General features: G+C 40.0%; 1 protein-coding gene across 1 annotated transcript in view; it reads left to right on the forward strand.

The window, feature by feature from the left end:
• Positions 1–3,262: 3,262 nt before the first annotated feature.
• Positions 3,263–17,442, forward strand: part of PON2 (paraoxonase 2) — a 28,431-nt gene continuing 14,251 nt past the window's right edge. Inside the window, exons 1-2 of the mRNA XM_058725027.1 lie at positions 3,263–3,396; positions 12,858–12,928. Coding sequence (XP_058581010.1) covers positions 3,323–3,396; positions 12,858–12,928 — 145 coding nt within the window. The 5' untranslated portion in view covers positions 3,263–3,322. The remainder of the gene's footprint in view (positions 3,397–12,857; positions 12,929–17,442) is intronic.

The raw sequence follows: 17,442 nt of genomic DNA on the forward strand, positions 1-17,442 counted from the left end.
TCTCTCTGACCCTCCCCCACTTGCACTCCGACTCTCTCTCTCAAAAATAAATAAACATGAAAAAAAATTTTTTTAAAGCAACCTTGTTTTAAAGACCCTCTCGTGTCCATTGGCATGAGATGATTTTCCACAGCTCTCACTACCAGCTCATTCATTTCTCTTCTTGCCACGAATAGCAGAAGTATAGAAATCTTTATATTGGACAATTAATAAGAGATATATGAAGGGTGGAAATGGTGTCTTCATACAAATTTTCTAACACTGGATTCTGGCTTTGCCATTCTCCAGGTGTGTAACCTTGGGCAAGACACTTAACCTCTATAACCTCTTAAGCGCTGTAATAATAGTACCTGATTCAAATGGTTGTTCAAATGGGAATTAAATGAGGCAGTGTTTAGAAAGTGTTTGGCATAGGAACTGTTCAGTAAACAATAGCTCTGGTTGTCACTCTGAAAGAGGTTGCATGCAAGGTTCATTCATTGATAACTGGAGGCATTATTGTTGTTAGATGATAAGAAACATGCATATATTTCCTAGACTGGGGGAAACATGTCTTTCCTTTTTCTGCAGAGTTCAGGCCATACATAGCCTGTGAAGGAGACTGGGAGTTTTTGTCTCTGGTCTCCCCAGCTTTTCTTTCCCAGTGTTTTCTACACCTTTGTCCTCTTCCTCCAGGGTCCTGCTGCTCCTGGAAGAGAGGCAGGAAATTGTACAGCCCTCTGTAGAAATAGGCTCGTGTCTAGTGGGGACAGGTAGGCTATCTTATTGACTTTCAACATTATCTTAGAATTTTTTTATTCATATGTCCTAGCTATACCTTAACCCAATTGAATAAACCCATTCATTTCAAAGTTGAGCTCCATTATTGGAGCAAATACCTTGTATTTTGTATTTGGGTGTTTTTGATCCCTAAGGAAAACAAGTTCATATTGTTCAACCTAATCATTGAAGACTTATAATTTGTTAACTATAAATATTAAAATAGGTATATAAACGATTTTTGTCATTGCATTTCTTTATATTTTAATATATTGGATTCTCAATAAAATGACTTGGGAGGGAAAGGTCTCCTTTACTTTTCTCTGAGAAGCCATAGAATGAAGCCATCTACAAAGCAATTCTTTCTTTTACTGATAATAATTATAATAATTATCTTTTATAACATCTCTTCAATGTATTTTTGTGTTAAAAGATCTACCCCCTTTTTAAAAGAGAGGTAAGGACAGGGAGAAAAAGAAAAGGAATATGGAGGGACCACCTCGCCATCACATAGTGTATGAAATGACAATAATCATGAGCCACCTATTCCACAGATTACCGGGGACATTACACATGATAATACAGGCAAAGAACTTTAAAGAGTTAAAAGCACAATCATGAAAGGCAGTCCACTTACAGTGTGCTCCAAAGACCATTTTCAATCTGTGAACTCTTTGTTTTTGGTCCATGGTGAGATAAATATGAAAGTTTGAAAGCAAGCATTTAGAAACTGTTATAGAAATTTGACAAACTCATTTTCTGTCTGTTGAATCAAATAATAAAAGATTTGGGCTTGTATTTTGTGTCTGAGTTTTTACTTCATTTCTAGTAATTATTTTCATTGTACTTCACAAAGGAGAAGAAAAACCTGTCCTTCACCACACATAGTTTGAGAAGCATTGATTAAAGGTATTATTATTTCTGAAATTTTGCTTAAGAACCATTAAATTTCTAATTATAAACTAGTTACATGTCATTATTTGAGAAACACTGCTTCAGACCAAGTGTAAAGAGTTGCCAGCATTCAGACAAGTTCCAGAACAAGTTTGTTCTGTATTGGGCAACTTGGTTGCCCACTTTTCTCATGAAATAACATAAACCCAGGGTTATGTTCTTGGTGTAGCCTAGAGATCTGTTATCTCAAAAGATTGCTAAACTATACCATAACATTTAATAACAGATATATACTACAACATTTAGTGACTGGTCTTCTCCATCCTTCTACGATGGAGAAGATAGACTTCTGATTTCCAGATCAGAAAATCCCTCTCTTCCCCATCTGTCTGTGAGAAATAGCGATTCCCAGCCTTAGCTTAGAGGTGGATATGGGATAAGAATGGGGGCTACTTCTGCAGAAACTCTTTCGACAGCGACACTCAGCACAACACTCAGCAGGAAGAAGAGTATGGAGATACAGCACTTTTACACAGAGTGATGAGGGAATTAGACTGAGTTTCAGGGCACTCACTGGTCGTGTTAATAACATTAATCGAAAGTTTCTCCAAGATTTTCTGAGATTGAGATTATGCAGGTTCTGCCGAACTTTAAAGCTCTGGTTCTTTACAGCAAATATCTCCATCCTAAATCCTGGGGTACTGTTCCTTTTGTGGCCCAGCACCTGTTGGGTCTCAGCCTCATCCTAAATTGAGATTTGTCTGTGCCAGAGGGACCCATGACACATGTCTGTTCTTTCAAAAGACAACTGTTTTTCTCCCTACCATTCAGTATAACCTAATATCCTGTAGGACTGAATCAGAGAAACACACATACAGAAGGAGAGGAGTTTTGGTTTTGGTGGGGGGAGGGGCAGATGAGAAATTAGCATCTGCTTTTATTTACAGGTTGTTTAAGAAAGTGATGTTTGTTGAAGATTGGAAATTGTGATGGTTTCTGCCTACACTCTGTAGGATGGCAAATAAACCCTGGGAACCATTGGAAGCTTAGTTCAGGCATACTCGGTCTGTCTCAATCTGAACCAATAAGCTTCTCTTTTACATTTGTTTTTCTTTCTTTCTTCATGTTATGGCTCTTAAAGTAAAAGAAAGCAAAAAACAGTTTTCCCATACACTGAGCTGAGATCAAAAAGTGTTCAAGTCTGCAGGCCTCGAGCCCAGATGAAGGATTACCAGGAACAGAATGTCTCTTTCCTTCCGTCTACACCCTGGTATAAAGAATAGTGATTCCAGCATGAGGTTATTTACAAGACAGGACTCTGTATCTTTTCCTGTAATGAAAAAGAATCTTTAAAACTTTATCTAGAAGTTTCCTACTGGGATAAGGAGTAAGGAATGTCTTTGAAGACTAGGAAAATGAGAAAGGAACGCGGGCTGCCTGAGGTCCTTGGGGTTGTTTGTTTGGGATAGGAGGCGAAGGAATTCCAAATTTCACGCCCTCAACCTAAACTGGGGCATCCTGGGAAAGCTTCTGGGGAAGCGGGTGGTGACAAAGGCCAAGGGCCGGGCCGAGGGCGGAGCCGGGGCGGAGCGCGGCCGGAGCGGGGAGGCGGGCACCGCCCACCGTGCTCCCCGTCCAGCGAGAGCTTGGCGGCCCCGGCTTCCGAGCCATGGGGAGGTTGGTGGCTCTGAGCTTGTTGGGGATAGCGCTGGCGCTCCTGGGCGAGAGGCTCCTGGCGCTCAGGTAGGTGGGCCCTGGCGCACCGAGGCGCCGGCGCGCGGCCCGGCTGTGGGACGTCCCCCCGAGCTTCCCCCGCGCTCGGGTCCCCAGGCCCGGGTGGCCGCCGGCTGTGGGAGAGGGCGCAGGCCATGCAGGGATTCTCCAGCTGCCGGGCAGAAAACTCCGGGTTGTTCTCAGATCCGCAGCTTGTGAAACACCTCCACCCCCACCCCAGCTTCTAGCAAAACCTAACACAGTTTGGGCTGAATCTCGAGACTTTCTGGGAAGTTGAGGAGCCCCAGCGAGTGCTTTGCAAGCACTCCCAGGCAAATCCAGCTCTTTAAACTTGGAAGCAAAACTATTACTCATGCACTGAAACTTTCATTATAAAGATTTATTTCAAGTCATTGGTGCTGCTTTTCTTTGTTGCCCAAACCAGCCTCCTTCTTTAATAAAGTTGTGCACCATCCCTCCCCTGCCTAAGTTTGAGAAACTTTTCATCTTTCTAATCTTGGCGCTGTGCATCAAATATATTTGAGATATTCAGCGACTGGTCTTACATCACTTCCTTATTTATCTCCACTGAGGAACCCTGAAACCAGAATGTCAAACAGCACAAGCCTAGTGCATGTCCCAATTTAATTATAATGAAAATCACGGATGGGTAGACATCCTAGTTTATAAGTTACCAACTCAAATTTTATAAGCCTCGTGCAGATGGATTCCAGAAATACTGAGCACCAATTCTGTATGGTGTGCTGTGTTGGGCTCCTGTAATGGAGTCAGGCACTGTCCTCACCTTTAAGAAGTTCACCCTATTACAGGGGAGAAGAGAAGTAAAACAAATGTACCAATTTGGGTGTCCAGGACAGGTACAAACCAACCCCTGCAGGCTTAAGGAGGAAAGATGGAGCCCTTGAAGGTGGAGTTCAGGAGAAAGAGACTATTTGAAATTGGTCTTGAAGGATGGGTGAAACATATGTGGGGATGAAGGAGGCCATCCCAGATGAAAAACGAAGCATGAACAAAGGGGAACGGGTGGGAAAGTTTGGAGATTAGCAGTAGACCAACTTGAGGGGAGTCAAGGGGTCCAGGGTAGGAAAGGTTTTGAGATGGTTAACTAGGAGTTCAAAAATTGGGGCCTGCTTTGATAGGCAAAGGAGAACTATTGATATTGGTGCGTGTGTACGTTTCAACAGGAATCTGTTTAAACCATATAAAGCATAATCAGTTGCTGTGTTATAAAGCATAGTTAGTTGTGCTACATAGAGACAAAGCTGGAAGGACGGATTGGAGGAGAGCAGTTCTCAATCCTGGCTGTGTGTTAGAATCTCCTGGGAGGCTGATGCCTGGGCTGCACCCCCAAAAATTCTGATTCAGTTGGTCTGAGTGGGGCCGAGGCATGAGTGTTCTTTATTTTATTTTATTTTATTATTATTTTTAATATTTATTTATTTTTGAGAGAGAGAGAGAGAGAGCGCACACGAGCATGTGAGTGAGGGAGGGGCAGAGAGAGAAGGAAATAGATCTGAAGTGGGCTCCAACTCACAAACTGCGAGATCGTGACCTGAACTGAAGACAGATGCTTCACTGACTGAGACACCCAGGCGCCCTGAGCGTTTATTTTAAAAGATTCTCCTTATAATTCTAATATGCAGTTACAACTGAGAAGTAGTAGAATAGAGAGTAAGCAGATATGGGGAAACTAGTTAAGGTATTGCAGTGGTTTGGAGAGAATAACAGAACAGGGTCCCAAACCTGAGCCCCAGTGATGGGGGGGGAGGAAGTCAAAGGTGATGCCAGGGTTTCTGTGTCTACTGACCTATAGCTGGAGCTTTATCTGCTGATAAAGGGGTGCAAGCTGGGGGAAGTGTGTGACAGAGGGAAGAATTCTTACTGGTAGGAAATGGACATGTTGGCCTGAATTTTCATGTTACATAAATGCCCAACTTGCTCTGCAGAACATTCTTGAATTGGATGGTTTTGTACATTCTGTCCAGCTCTCAGTTTCAAAGTCAGTACCACTAAAATTCACAAGCTCATTAAATTGTCCTGAACTTCAAGCCATCAGTGTTCCACAAGCTGAAGTTTTCCCAAATCATGGGTTTTTCTTCTTACCAATCTTAAAATTTTAAATTTAAGTCCCTTTAAATGAGTTATAGTTGCAAACCTAAGAAAAAGTAAATGAAGCTTATTTACATAGAATGTACCTTACAGGTAATTTACAATTTAATGCATCTTTTCTTTAGAGAGATTTGACTGTAATAAATTTTACCAAGCAGTGACTTTCTAGGGTGGTAACTTCATCGGATAGTTGACGCCCTCAATCGGCTAATGTGAGAACGTTAGGATATGTGATAGGTGACTAGATTTAGAAAATAACGCAGGATGCCCAGTTAAATTTGAGTTTTAGATAACCGACGAACCATTTTGTAGGATAAGCGGATCCTATGCAATATTGGGGCATGATTATACTAAAATATCATTCTTTATTTGAAATTCAAATTTGGGCATCTTGTCTTTTATTTGGCAACCCTGTGATTGTGCCTGCTCTTGACAGATACAGGTGGGGTGCTCAAATGCATAGCATCTCTCCTTTCAGACCCTTAGCGTCTATTTTGAAAAGCAGCATGTTCCTACCTCCCCATAAGGAAAGGCTCTTCAAAAAACAGGCTTTTGTTTTTGTTTTTGTTTTTTTGCTCTCATCTGGTACCAGCTATTTCATTATTCTATTTTTAGAGATGGCGCTTTGGCACTCAAGTTATTTCTCTCCCCCCAGGGCGCCCACTTAAATTTCAACCTGAATTTCGGATAAACAGCGAATAATTTTTTTTTTTTTTTTTTTAGGATAAGTATGTCCCAGATGGATAAATGAAATCAAAGCTGTCTCTTTCCTTCTGAACTGTAACTGGCCAAAGTTCCCAGGGGAGGATGGCATATTACAACCAACTTTTCTACTCCTCCCTAGTTGAGCAATAAAGGGGAAAACAGAAAGACACAAATTTCCCTGGGCCAGTTGCTACCTGCTGCAAAGTACACATACTTGAATGAATCATGAGACTTGAGTACATCAGAGACCTATGCGTGAGCAGGAATCCCCAAACAAGCATCTGAATATTCCGCTTGTTGCATGATAGATTTTATGACAGCCGCACCAAAAAGCTGTCCAGTCTGCTTTTGAACTCTTCTGAAAGTTCAGGTTTTATTTTTAAACTACCATCCTCTTTATCATTTATTGTGTGACTGCTGTGTGCTGATCACTGTGTCAAAAGTTCTTTATAGTAAACCAAAATGTACATTTACTGACATTTGGAAAGAAATTCCTTTTACATTTATGCCTCCATTCAGTCTTCATATATGTCTTCTTTCCTATATTATACTTGTTAAAACTGAGGCTGGAGGAAGTCAACTGGTAGCTCAACAGGTAATAAGTGCTGAACGTAAACTCCAAACTAGGTCTTCTCGTTTGCCCCTGCTTCCCCACAGCTTCCTAGCTTTTCTGCCTTTGGAGTAAATTACTTACTTCCAGCTTAACATGCCTAATCACAAATTCTTAGTTACTAAGTACCAGCATTAAGGGGACTCAAGGGGTGAAAATTCCAAGAGGTTTTACAAGTCTGTATACAAAAGATAAAGCCCCTGTTTGTCTATATTTAAGCTTGTACTTAGAAGATAAAGCCCCATCAGTGGTTTGTAAATTCAAAGGCCATGAGATATGGAACAAAGTAATGCCAGGTAGTAACACTGTTTTCCTAGTTTGCTGAAGATGAGGCAATATAATAATTAACTGCCCCTATCTCATCCTGTTCTGGATGGCTAATGCTGTTTTCCTAAGTGAAAGAAATAGAAATTGATTTCATGGTAATGACTGTTGGTTAAGGGTTCATGCTCTGTGGCCTAGATGGCCTGAATTCATTCCTTAGCTCCACTATTTACCTGGGACCTTGGCTTTTTATTTCACCTTTCTGTGTTTCAATGTCCCAATCTGTAGGATGGGGATATCAATGCTACCCACTCCATAGTGGGGCTATGAAAACATGAAGTTCATTCTTGTACTTGTAAAGTGCTAAAACAATGCCAAATACGTAGTAAGTGCTCATTGAAAGTTACCTGTAATGACAATGTTCAGGCAGGGTTCTTAGACTTTTGGGCCATAGATCTGTTTGGCAGTCTGGTAAAGTCTTGACTCCTTCTCAACATTATGCTTTTATTTTATTTTTTAATTTTTGTGTGTGGTGCCCCTCTTTTTTTTTAGTTTTTATTTTAATTCAGTTTGGTAAACCTGCAGTGTTATTTTAGTTTCAGGTGTACAATATAGTGATTCAACACTTCCATATATCACCCTGTGCTTTTCACAAGTTCCCTCCTTCATCCCCATCACCTATTTCACCGATCCCTCCACACCCACCTCCCCCCTGGTAACAATCAGTTTGTTCTCCATAGTTAAGGGTCTGTTTCTTGGTTTGTCTTTCTCTGTTTTCCCCTTGGCTCATTTTTTTTTTCCTTAAATTCCATACATGAGTGAAATCATATGGTATTTGTCTTTCTCTGACTTATTTTGCTTAGCATTATTGTCTGTAGCTCCATCCAGGTCACCACAAATGGCAAGATTTCATTCTTTTGTATGGCTGAATTCTGTTCCATCGTGTATGTGTGAGTGTGTGTGTGTATGTGTGTGTGTGTGTGTATCGCATCTATCACGTCTTTATCCATTCATCAACCGATAAGACACTTTGGTGTCCATCATGTTTTTAAATGCATAAAATACAATACATAGGGCTGTAAAACAAAATTAAATACTATTTAAGTATTTAAATACTAAATACTTAATTTAAATACTTAAATGCTGTTACCAGCCTATTTTAAAAATCTAATGATACAACAATGTGGGCTTCTTAATTAAAGCCTTACATAGATATAAAGGTAGTTGAATATGTAGCAATAGATATTTTTGAAGTTGCAGTGAGTATAAATGGTATTTTGAGATATCTACAGCAACTGAAATGTGATGTAACAATGTCTGTGATTTCTGTTATTGACAGGGAGGCATAGGTACTGCTAGTAGAAACTTCTGTGGCTTCTTGCCTGCAGTCATCATTGAAGGAGACTTACTTTCAGTTAGGTTTAAATCAAGATATATATATTTTTTCCCATTTATGTTCATGGATCCCTGAATTTTACCCACGACTCCATAAAGGCCACTGGACCCCTGCTGAAGAACCTTGATGTAGCTGTTTCTGGTAGGGGTCATTTGGGAAATGACTGCTGGCTCAGTTGAAGGAAGACCGTGTATATTCTTTGCTGCACTACACCTATCGTATAGTTGTAACTAAAAGAAAAATAACAAAATTTTAATGAAAAAGAAGAGGAAAGTGAGAAAAGCAGAAGGAGCCTGGAGCAGTAGCGGTTGCCTAGAACATTATGTCTGAGGCTGGCTGTGGGTTAAAGGGAAAGAGTGCTATGATTGATTGGCAATGTCTGCATGACAGCAAACAGCCATCCCTGACCTAATTCAGTCACAAGGATGCTGTGGACATAAAGTGTTAGGGAGCAAATAGGCTGTAGCAAAAATGTCACTTATTTGTGTTTGTACCATTTATTTGTTTACTTATTTATTATTTTTAAAAATATATTACTTAAAAAAATTTTTTTAATGTTTATTTTTGAGAGAGAGACAGAGTGCGAGCAGGGGAGGGGCAGAGAAAGAGGGAGACACAGAATCCAAAGCAGGGTCCAGGCTCTGAGCTGTCAGCACAGAGCCCAACATGGAGCTCGAACTCATGGACCACGAGATCATGACTTGAGCCAAAGTCAGATGCTTAACCGACTGAGCTACCCAGGTTTCCCTATTTATTTATTTTTAATTTGGTATAAATATATTTGAGCTGACTGATCTCCTAGTCCAAAGAGGTTTGTGTAGTTTTCTCATATATACTCCCCAGACTTCTTAAATTGGTTAACAGGAGTGTTTTCAGTTGCAAATAACATGCATCAAATTAATTATATATAAATAAAGGCTTATTTTTCTCACATGATGAAAACTTTGTAGGTAAGTCATTCTATAGCTTTTCCATCAAGCCCGTGGTCATATAAAAAAATTAGATTCTTCTAGTTTTGTCCTTCAGTCCCTCACTGTTGGCTTTATGTCCGCATACTTGTCGTGTTAAGGATACTGAATGGTTGGTATAGTCTCAAGCACTGTACGTGTGGTCATATCATGAAGAAGGGAGAAGGGGTGATGCCAGTTAGCTCTCATCTTGTGTCTTCATTTTCTTTTTTTTTTTTATAATATTTTTTTTAACGTTTATTTTTTTTTTGAGACAGAGAGAGACAGAGCATGAACGGGGGAGGGTCAGAGAGAAAGGGAGACACAGAATCTGAAACAGGCTCCAGGCTCTGAGCGGTCAGCAGAGAGCCCGACGCGGGGCTCGAACTCACGGACCGTGAGATCATGACCTGAGCCGAAGTCGGCCGCTTAACCGACTGAGCCACCCAGGCGCCCCATGTCTGCATTTTCTATCAGGAACAAAAATATCTTTCTCCAAAGCCTGGGTCATATGATTGCCTCTAAATACAGAGGGGGCTGGGAAAGCAAATATTTGGCTTGTCTGTCTCTGCAGTGGAAAGGAGCAAGGAAGAAAGGGGTTGAGAATGGCTTTAGGTTTGTTAGCTAATAGGTCCTACCAGCCTTAATGCAGAAGTTCACTAATGGGTAGGGAACTGGTAGTTCTACCAGGTAAAAAGCCTAGCAGTATTCTACAAAAAGGATGTGAAAATCTTGATGGGCCACAAAGGTTGGAAACAAAACCCTATCTTTTCTTCTAAAGGAAAGATAAGAAAAAATGATTTGATTAACCAGAAGTTCTGCACAACTCTTGTGTGACTCCCGTTTTGTTTTGTTTTTTTAATTTAAAGTGTATTCATTTTTTTTTTTTTTTTTGAGAGAGAGAGAGAGAGAGCGTGGGGGAGGAACAGAGAGACACACGCACAGAAACTGAAGCAGCCTCCAGGCTCTGAGCGGTCAGCACAGAGCCCGACGCGGGGCTCGAACTCATGAACTGTGAGATCATGACCTGAGCCGAAGTCCGCCGCTTAACCAATTAACCAACTGAGTCACCCAGGTGCCCCCTGTGTAACTCAGTTTTAATAGTTCGCAGTCTGCATTTCTAGAGATGATATTGTACAGCTAAACTAGTTGATGAAAGTTACCCTATTAGCAGTGGGTAATCATCAGTCATTTATGCAGACCTAAGTTGTCTGTAAAAATATAACCCACCTAAATTGTTCAAACACATCTGAATTGTATTTTATCCATATAGTTTATCTTGGCAATAGGTAGATGATAATCCTCTCCCTCTTTTTGTAAAGTTAAAGGGACATAATAGTAAGTTGTATAAAATTGACACCCAAGCCAATGCATGACACAGAAAGTTGATGAAGCCACAGCTGAGACCTACTGACGTATCTCCATCTGTTTCTGGAGTCATGCAGTATCCACTGAACCTGAGAGGTCATCTAACCTCATCCTTGTTTTACACATAAAGAAGACTGATGTCCATAGAGATTAACCTGCTGATGGTCAGGCAGTCTTGCTGCTAAGGCAGAAGCACAGATCTCTTCCTTCCTTTCTGAGAAAAATACCAGAGTGGGTTAGAGCACTGCCTTGGAAGGTTCTTCCCAGCAGGTGTCAAACCTCAGCAAAGTTGCTTCACCTCTTGAGTCACTTCCCTCATTCCTAAGTAGGGACAAGTGTACCTACTTCTTAGGATTGTTGTAACAATTCAATGAAGTCATTCAAGTAAATCACATAGAACAGTGGCGGACTCAGTGAGTTTTAACTGTTTTTATTATTGATTTTCTTTTACCACCCATGGCTATCAGCAGTGGCATTCCCATTATCACTCGTATTACCGCCACTCTACTACATTAGGCTAAGTATACATATTTTCTCTTTAAATCACTCCAGGGATGGGGGGCCTGGGTGGCTCAGTCGGTTAGGCTTCTGACTCGATTTCGGCTCAGGTCATAATGGCATGGTTCCTAGGATTGAGCCCCTCCTGGGGCTCTGCGCTGACAGATTCTCTCTCTCCCTTGTTCTCTCCCCTATTCTTGCTCTCACTGTCTCTCTGTCTCTCAAAATAGATAAACTTCAAAAAACATAAAATTAAATAAAAAATGAAAAATTTGATCCCTCCGGGGACTTGTAAATGTGAGATTTATTGTATTTTGTCTTGCTTTGCGTTAACATTGTATTTTATGTTTAATTTTCATTACACCTACATATTTTATATGTTTACTTTAGTTACTTTTAATTTTAATTTTCTATTTTATTTATATTTGATTCACTTTAATTTTTATAGCCTTATTGCTATATTGTTTCAAGAAATTTGGATACTATTTGAGTTAAATGATTCAAAATAACAGACTGATGAACATTTTAATTAGAAACACTATATATGATATGAGTTGCCAAAATATATGGTTGCTACCACCTGTTGGTAATTCTGAGTTAGGTAGGCCTCGACTTTCTACCATGTTGCTGAGATCAGTAGACCTCCCCATATTTGGTGTCTAGAAGTGAGACGCTGTCAAGGGTATGAATGGAAGAGGGACAAGCAGCAACTTACCATTGTCGTCTCTTAAATGTGTGATATATGTGACCCACTTTGAAAAATGTCAATCACCCTGCAAGTACTCTTAACATTTGTGACTGTAGAGAACAGAAAGAGAAGGGGAGAGAGTGAGCGAAGAGAAGGCAAAAGGCCTATATAGCATGTGGCTTCAAAAGAAGAACTCCCACACCTGTTTGCCCAAACTGCTTTGTGGCCTTCTCTGGTAGAGGGGGGACCGTTCATTACAGTTTGCCATTTTCTCATGATTTCTTCACTTTATTTTTTGCCAAACAGCAACAGCAAGTAGTTTTGCTGAGGTAATTGATGTTCTCAGAAGCTCTCACCTAATGAACACTGTGCGGGGATGGGATCTCCTCGACCCAGTTCTTGACAGCTGCTTGTAGGGTATCTTCTGTGTGCCTGGCTCTGGAAAACCCATCTTCTCTTGGCCTCCTGTCAGGCACCGTGTCACTTTGCAGAGGGTCTGAGCATTTTCCGGCTCCTCCGGGCCCTCGGTAGGAAGACAGGGCTGCTGGCTCCACATCTGGAGCTCTTCCCACAACACCAGAGCTGTGTGGAATGTGACCTGGTGCTGTGTTTATATTTGCACAGGAACTTGCATTACAGGTTTTATTTGTTGAGTTATTGGCTTTCTTTTATGATCCACATTCACACATACAGCTTTGTGATACGCATTTTTATTTTAACTTCATTTCTGGTGCTCTTTAATGTTCCTACCCTTGTTTTTCTATCTTCTCTTTCATCTGCTTTAGATTTATGCTATGTTTTATGTATTGCTGTAAGCCTCTTTAAACCCTGTCTGCAACAAAGCAAGGAATACATAAACGGATAGATTTTTTTTTTTTTAAACAGGAATCGACTTAAAGCCTCCAGAGTAGTAGAATCCGTAGACCTTCCAAACTGCCACCTCATTAAAGGAATCGGTGAGTATGAGAAAATGCTTGTTATACTCCTTACATTGTTTGGCCAAAAACACGAAAAAACTCATTAGCAGTGTTTTGGCACACCACTAGCGTTCATCAGAGGAAAAATCACATTAAGTCAATGAAAACCTCTTTGGTCAGTCTTTTTTTTTTTTTTAAATCTCATGCACCTGTATTTCTTTTGTCCCCCACTCTCACCGCAATTTGTTAATTATTTGTGTAATCCTATGTTTGTTGCTTGATTTCTTGCTTGTTTAGTGACTTTTCTGAACAAGTTTTATAAAGTTTATATTCTTCGCTGTGTGTGGCCCCTGGAATCTGTGCTCTGTCAGCCTAGAGGTCAGCTAGTGAAGGTGTCAGAAAAAAGAGAAGTTACAAAATGGAAAATGAAAATCTCTCAACAAAATCTCCACCGCACACAGAAATAACTCCAGAGATAAAGTTTTCCTTATCTTTCCTGATACTTCCAACTCAAATGCAAACAAATACATGCATATTTCACAAATGGCATCTTAATATAAGATTATATTCTGCAACCTGCTTTGTTCTCAGTGGAAGGTGAACAGCTTTCCACATCAACTCATGTAGACCTACCTCCTTCTTTTTACTGTTTGCACATACCGTGGTTTATTTAATCATTTCCTTCTTGATGCACATTTGGATGGTTGCAGTTTTTTGCAACCACAAACAAATCAGTGAACATCATTGTACATGTAGCTCTTGTATGTCTGTAGGATGACTTGTTGACGGTGAGATTGTTGTTCAGGGAGCAGACGTGTTTTAAGTTTTGATAGTCATTGCTAAATTGCCCTGGATTGGCATTGCTAATAAAGTACTTCATATCTATAACCACATTCACTACAGGCAGAGTTCACAGTGCTCTTTGAACAAAAACAAAGTAGTGATCCTTTTCTGGATCAGACACAAGAAGGCTTCATTTTCATGAAACCTATCAGTTTTCAGAGCAGCCTTCTGTACGTCAAAGTTTCTTTCCAGTTGTGTTATTCGCCTTCCCTTTCCGCATCTGTTTTTTATGTGCCCTGTGTCCTATTTTCCACTGTTGCTTTAGTCCACCTTCCTAGTTCTATCTCCCTTGCCTGGACTCCGTGACTTCTTGCTCCTGGGGCTTCTCCTCTTTGTTGCCCTTACCGCTGCCCACACACTTAGCAGGAAGATACAAACTCAGTATCAAATACCACACGGGCAAGATCTGTGCTGGATAATGCAGACAGTTCTAGAAATAAGGTTGTCTGGAGTCCCAAGAAACTCAGCAACTGCATCCTGCCTTCTGGCTGCATTCATGAAGAGCCCCTTCAGAATGGCCATGAAGCAAAAGCCAGATGGCATCTGTGAGGGATGTTGTACAAGGTTGGGAGGGTGAGTCAGTGATCTCGAAGGTTACTCCTGCTACTGAGTTAATAATTGTCAAATTATTAAACAGCCCTTGGCCCTGTGAAGCCCACCTTCTGTGAATTCAAGTCCCAGAGTAGACAATAGGGCACAGCCAGACACATTCCAGGATGAACTGCCAAGTGTATTGCTGTTACAACTCACTGGGATGGAGGGCTCCTCAGAGAAAAACAAGCCCAAAGACATTTGTATTCTGAACAGGCGTCTGTCTGTGTTTGTGACCTTTATGTTGTGATGTGTGTGAGCTGCTGTCTGGAATTGGAAAGAATGAGGAAATATGTCACCTATGGCCCTTCTTGTGAAGTGTTTAATGCCTCTGAGGCACTTCAAAAGGCAACAGAGCGAAGACGATGAGTGATTAGAAGCACATTTGGGATACATTTTTAGATCTAATTAGAATTGTGCTTTTTTTCTTTCTATTTTTTTTTGTTTTTGTTTTTGTTTTTTTGTTTTTGTTTTTGCTTCTGTGGTTAGCACACACTGTATGAACATTTGTTGAATGCTATGTTGGTGATGCATAGTGGTTAACAATAGCATGTAGTTACATGTTTTTAACAACAGTCACTTATTCAGTGGTCTTTGATTATAGGGAATAACAGTGTGCTGGGCATATACATGCCCATACAGGCAAAAGCAACTTCTTATGGTAGGCAACAAGGGTTGAAAGGTTCTCTTTGTCAGTTTCCACTTTGGGAAACAGTAGTAGCCACGCACTTGAAGCCAGCTATCCCTCCAAGAGGTAAGACCACTTTCCCTACACTTCCATCCCCATCAGCACCCACACCCACACACACTATGGTGCTGCATTCACCGTGACTAGAAATGAACTCTTCGCAACTCTTGGGTGCTCTATACATACCATCTCATGTCTTTCTGTTTTAATAAATAATAATCACCTACCACATGCCATACCAGATGTGTGCCTTCTGCGGGGGCACCAAGTAAGCTCACTATCCTATTTTTTGGTTTTCCTTCCGATTGTATCTTACGGACAGAAACCAGGCTCTTACACACCCATGATTTGGCCTAATATCAACATCTAAATAATAAAAAATTATAATGACAGGCTCTAGTTAAGTCTATTTATAGAGACTTAAAAGCTTAAAACATTTTCTAAATGTCTTTGAAAATGCGGGCATTCAGAGTCCTGGACTAAAAGAAAATTTTGAATGGATTGTCTCTCTTGAGTTAATTAGTGGTTTTATACACATGGCAATCAAGACCTTTACAATAAATGCTGCTGGGGAGATTTAAAAGAAAAAAAAGCATTAAAGTTGGTAGCCCTTGTGATCATTTACTTTATAGTCTACTATGAAAGGAAAACAAAATGTACACTACTGTGAGATAATGGATTTTTTTTCTTTTTTCTCTTCTGTATATAATAGATAAGGACCCAAGACTCAGAGACGTTTGGCAAATTCTCTTTGCAATATAGTATCTTTTCCCAGAGTGACTAACACACATACCTCCCTCACCAGTGAACCAAAAAAGTGGAGAAAAATAGTTCCGTTACATATTGGATACTCTATTGGGAATGGCAAGGGCTGATTTGGTGTTATAAAGTTACACCTAGAGGAGAGGAGAGAGAAATTTATTCCCTTTTACATGGCAGTCCAATCCAAAGATAAGCAAATGGCCTAGGGTGATTAGATGGTTGTGCTCCATGTGGCTAATCTGGGGCAAACGTTGATGAAGCAACACAAGTCTTTTCAACATATTGCTGCTTTCTCCATCTGAGTCTCCAACTGGAGACTCCAACTCCAACTGTTGCCATTTCCCAACATGAAGGGGTAGAAAGAAAATTTATGTGGATATTATTTTTAGCTTGTTTTACCCAGATATTGCATGCATATTGTACTCTTGCATCCTGTTAACCTGAACCTAGGCAAATGGCCACAAGTATCTCAAGAAAGGGTAGAAAATGTCCTTAGCTGGGTTGCCATGTGCCTGTAGCTGAAAAGGAAGATGGGGAATATGGATACTGGGGAGCAGTTAGCCATCTCTGACACAGATAATTACCAAAAATATAATAAAAAATAGATCAAAACCTGATGTGCTAAGTAAGCTAGAAGACTTTCTAGAGCAAGAGGGTTTTGAAAGGGGTTTTAACAAAAAGTACCGAATATGGATTGGGGAAGATCTTGGTAGGAGGAATGGAAGCAAAACATTTTGGGAAAAAGCTAACATGTGGAATTGACCACAGTCAAATTTACAAAGTAAAGTGTCTTTAGAGAGGAACCAGGGGATGGTTCTGACATAGAAAATCCCTTCACTGCTACGTTGTATTTTCTTTTCTGTGTGCTTTTAAGTCAGAAGGAAAAGACTTGAGTCCCAGCTTCCCAGTTTGTGACCTTGAACAATTTGCTTAACTATTCAAAGGCTCTGTATTCTTTACTCTAAAGAAAGAGATTATAATATTGCTTCCTAGGGATATAGAAATCGTGTGAAATAATGTATGTAATGTACTTGCGAGGAGTCTGGCCCTTGGTAAACACAATATCTAGTAGCTATTATTATTAGTACTAGTACTACTGCTATTACTGAATTAGAGGAGAAAAAAATTTCTCCAGTATTGACTACGCTTGCAGTAGTCACACCCAAGAGGTGATAGGAAATGATAAAATCCTGTTGTAGTAATGGATATAGAAATGAAGATGGAGGGAGTAGATCTGGAAACTATTCTAAAGAAAGCTACAGATAAGACTTACTATCTTTTTCTTGGAATTAAGTGATGGGATTGCACAAAGAAGTTATGATGTAGTTGAAATGAAAATACCTTTCACAAATATTGTTCTTTTCTTGATTACTAAAACGATACTATTATTTGTAGAAAATTTTAAACAAAGAAGAGTATAAAGAAGAAATGAAAATCATTCATAATCCTACCACCTAAAGAACCATTGTTAATTTTTTCTGTATATCCTTTCTTGTTCTATGTGCATAAGCATGTATATGTTGAAATTAAATTGTTTCAAGTAATTTTTCAAGAACAACAAATTTTATTTATTTATTTATTTAATTATTTCAAAAAATTTTTAATGTTTACTTATTTTTGAGAGAGAGGAGCAGAGAGAGAGAGAGAGAGAGCAGGAGACACAGAATCC

Source organism: Neofelis nebulosa, chromosome 4 (genome assembly GCF_028018385.1).
Source record: "Neofelis nebulosa isolate mNeoNeb1 chromosome 4, mNeoNeb1.pri, whole genome shotgun sequence".
Lineage (NCBI taxonomy): Eukaryota > Metazoa > Chordata > Mammalia > Carnivora > Felidae > Neofelis > Neofelis nebulosa.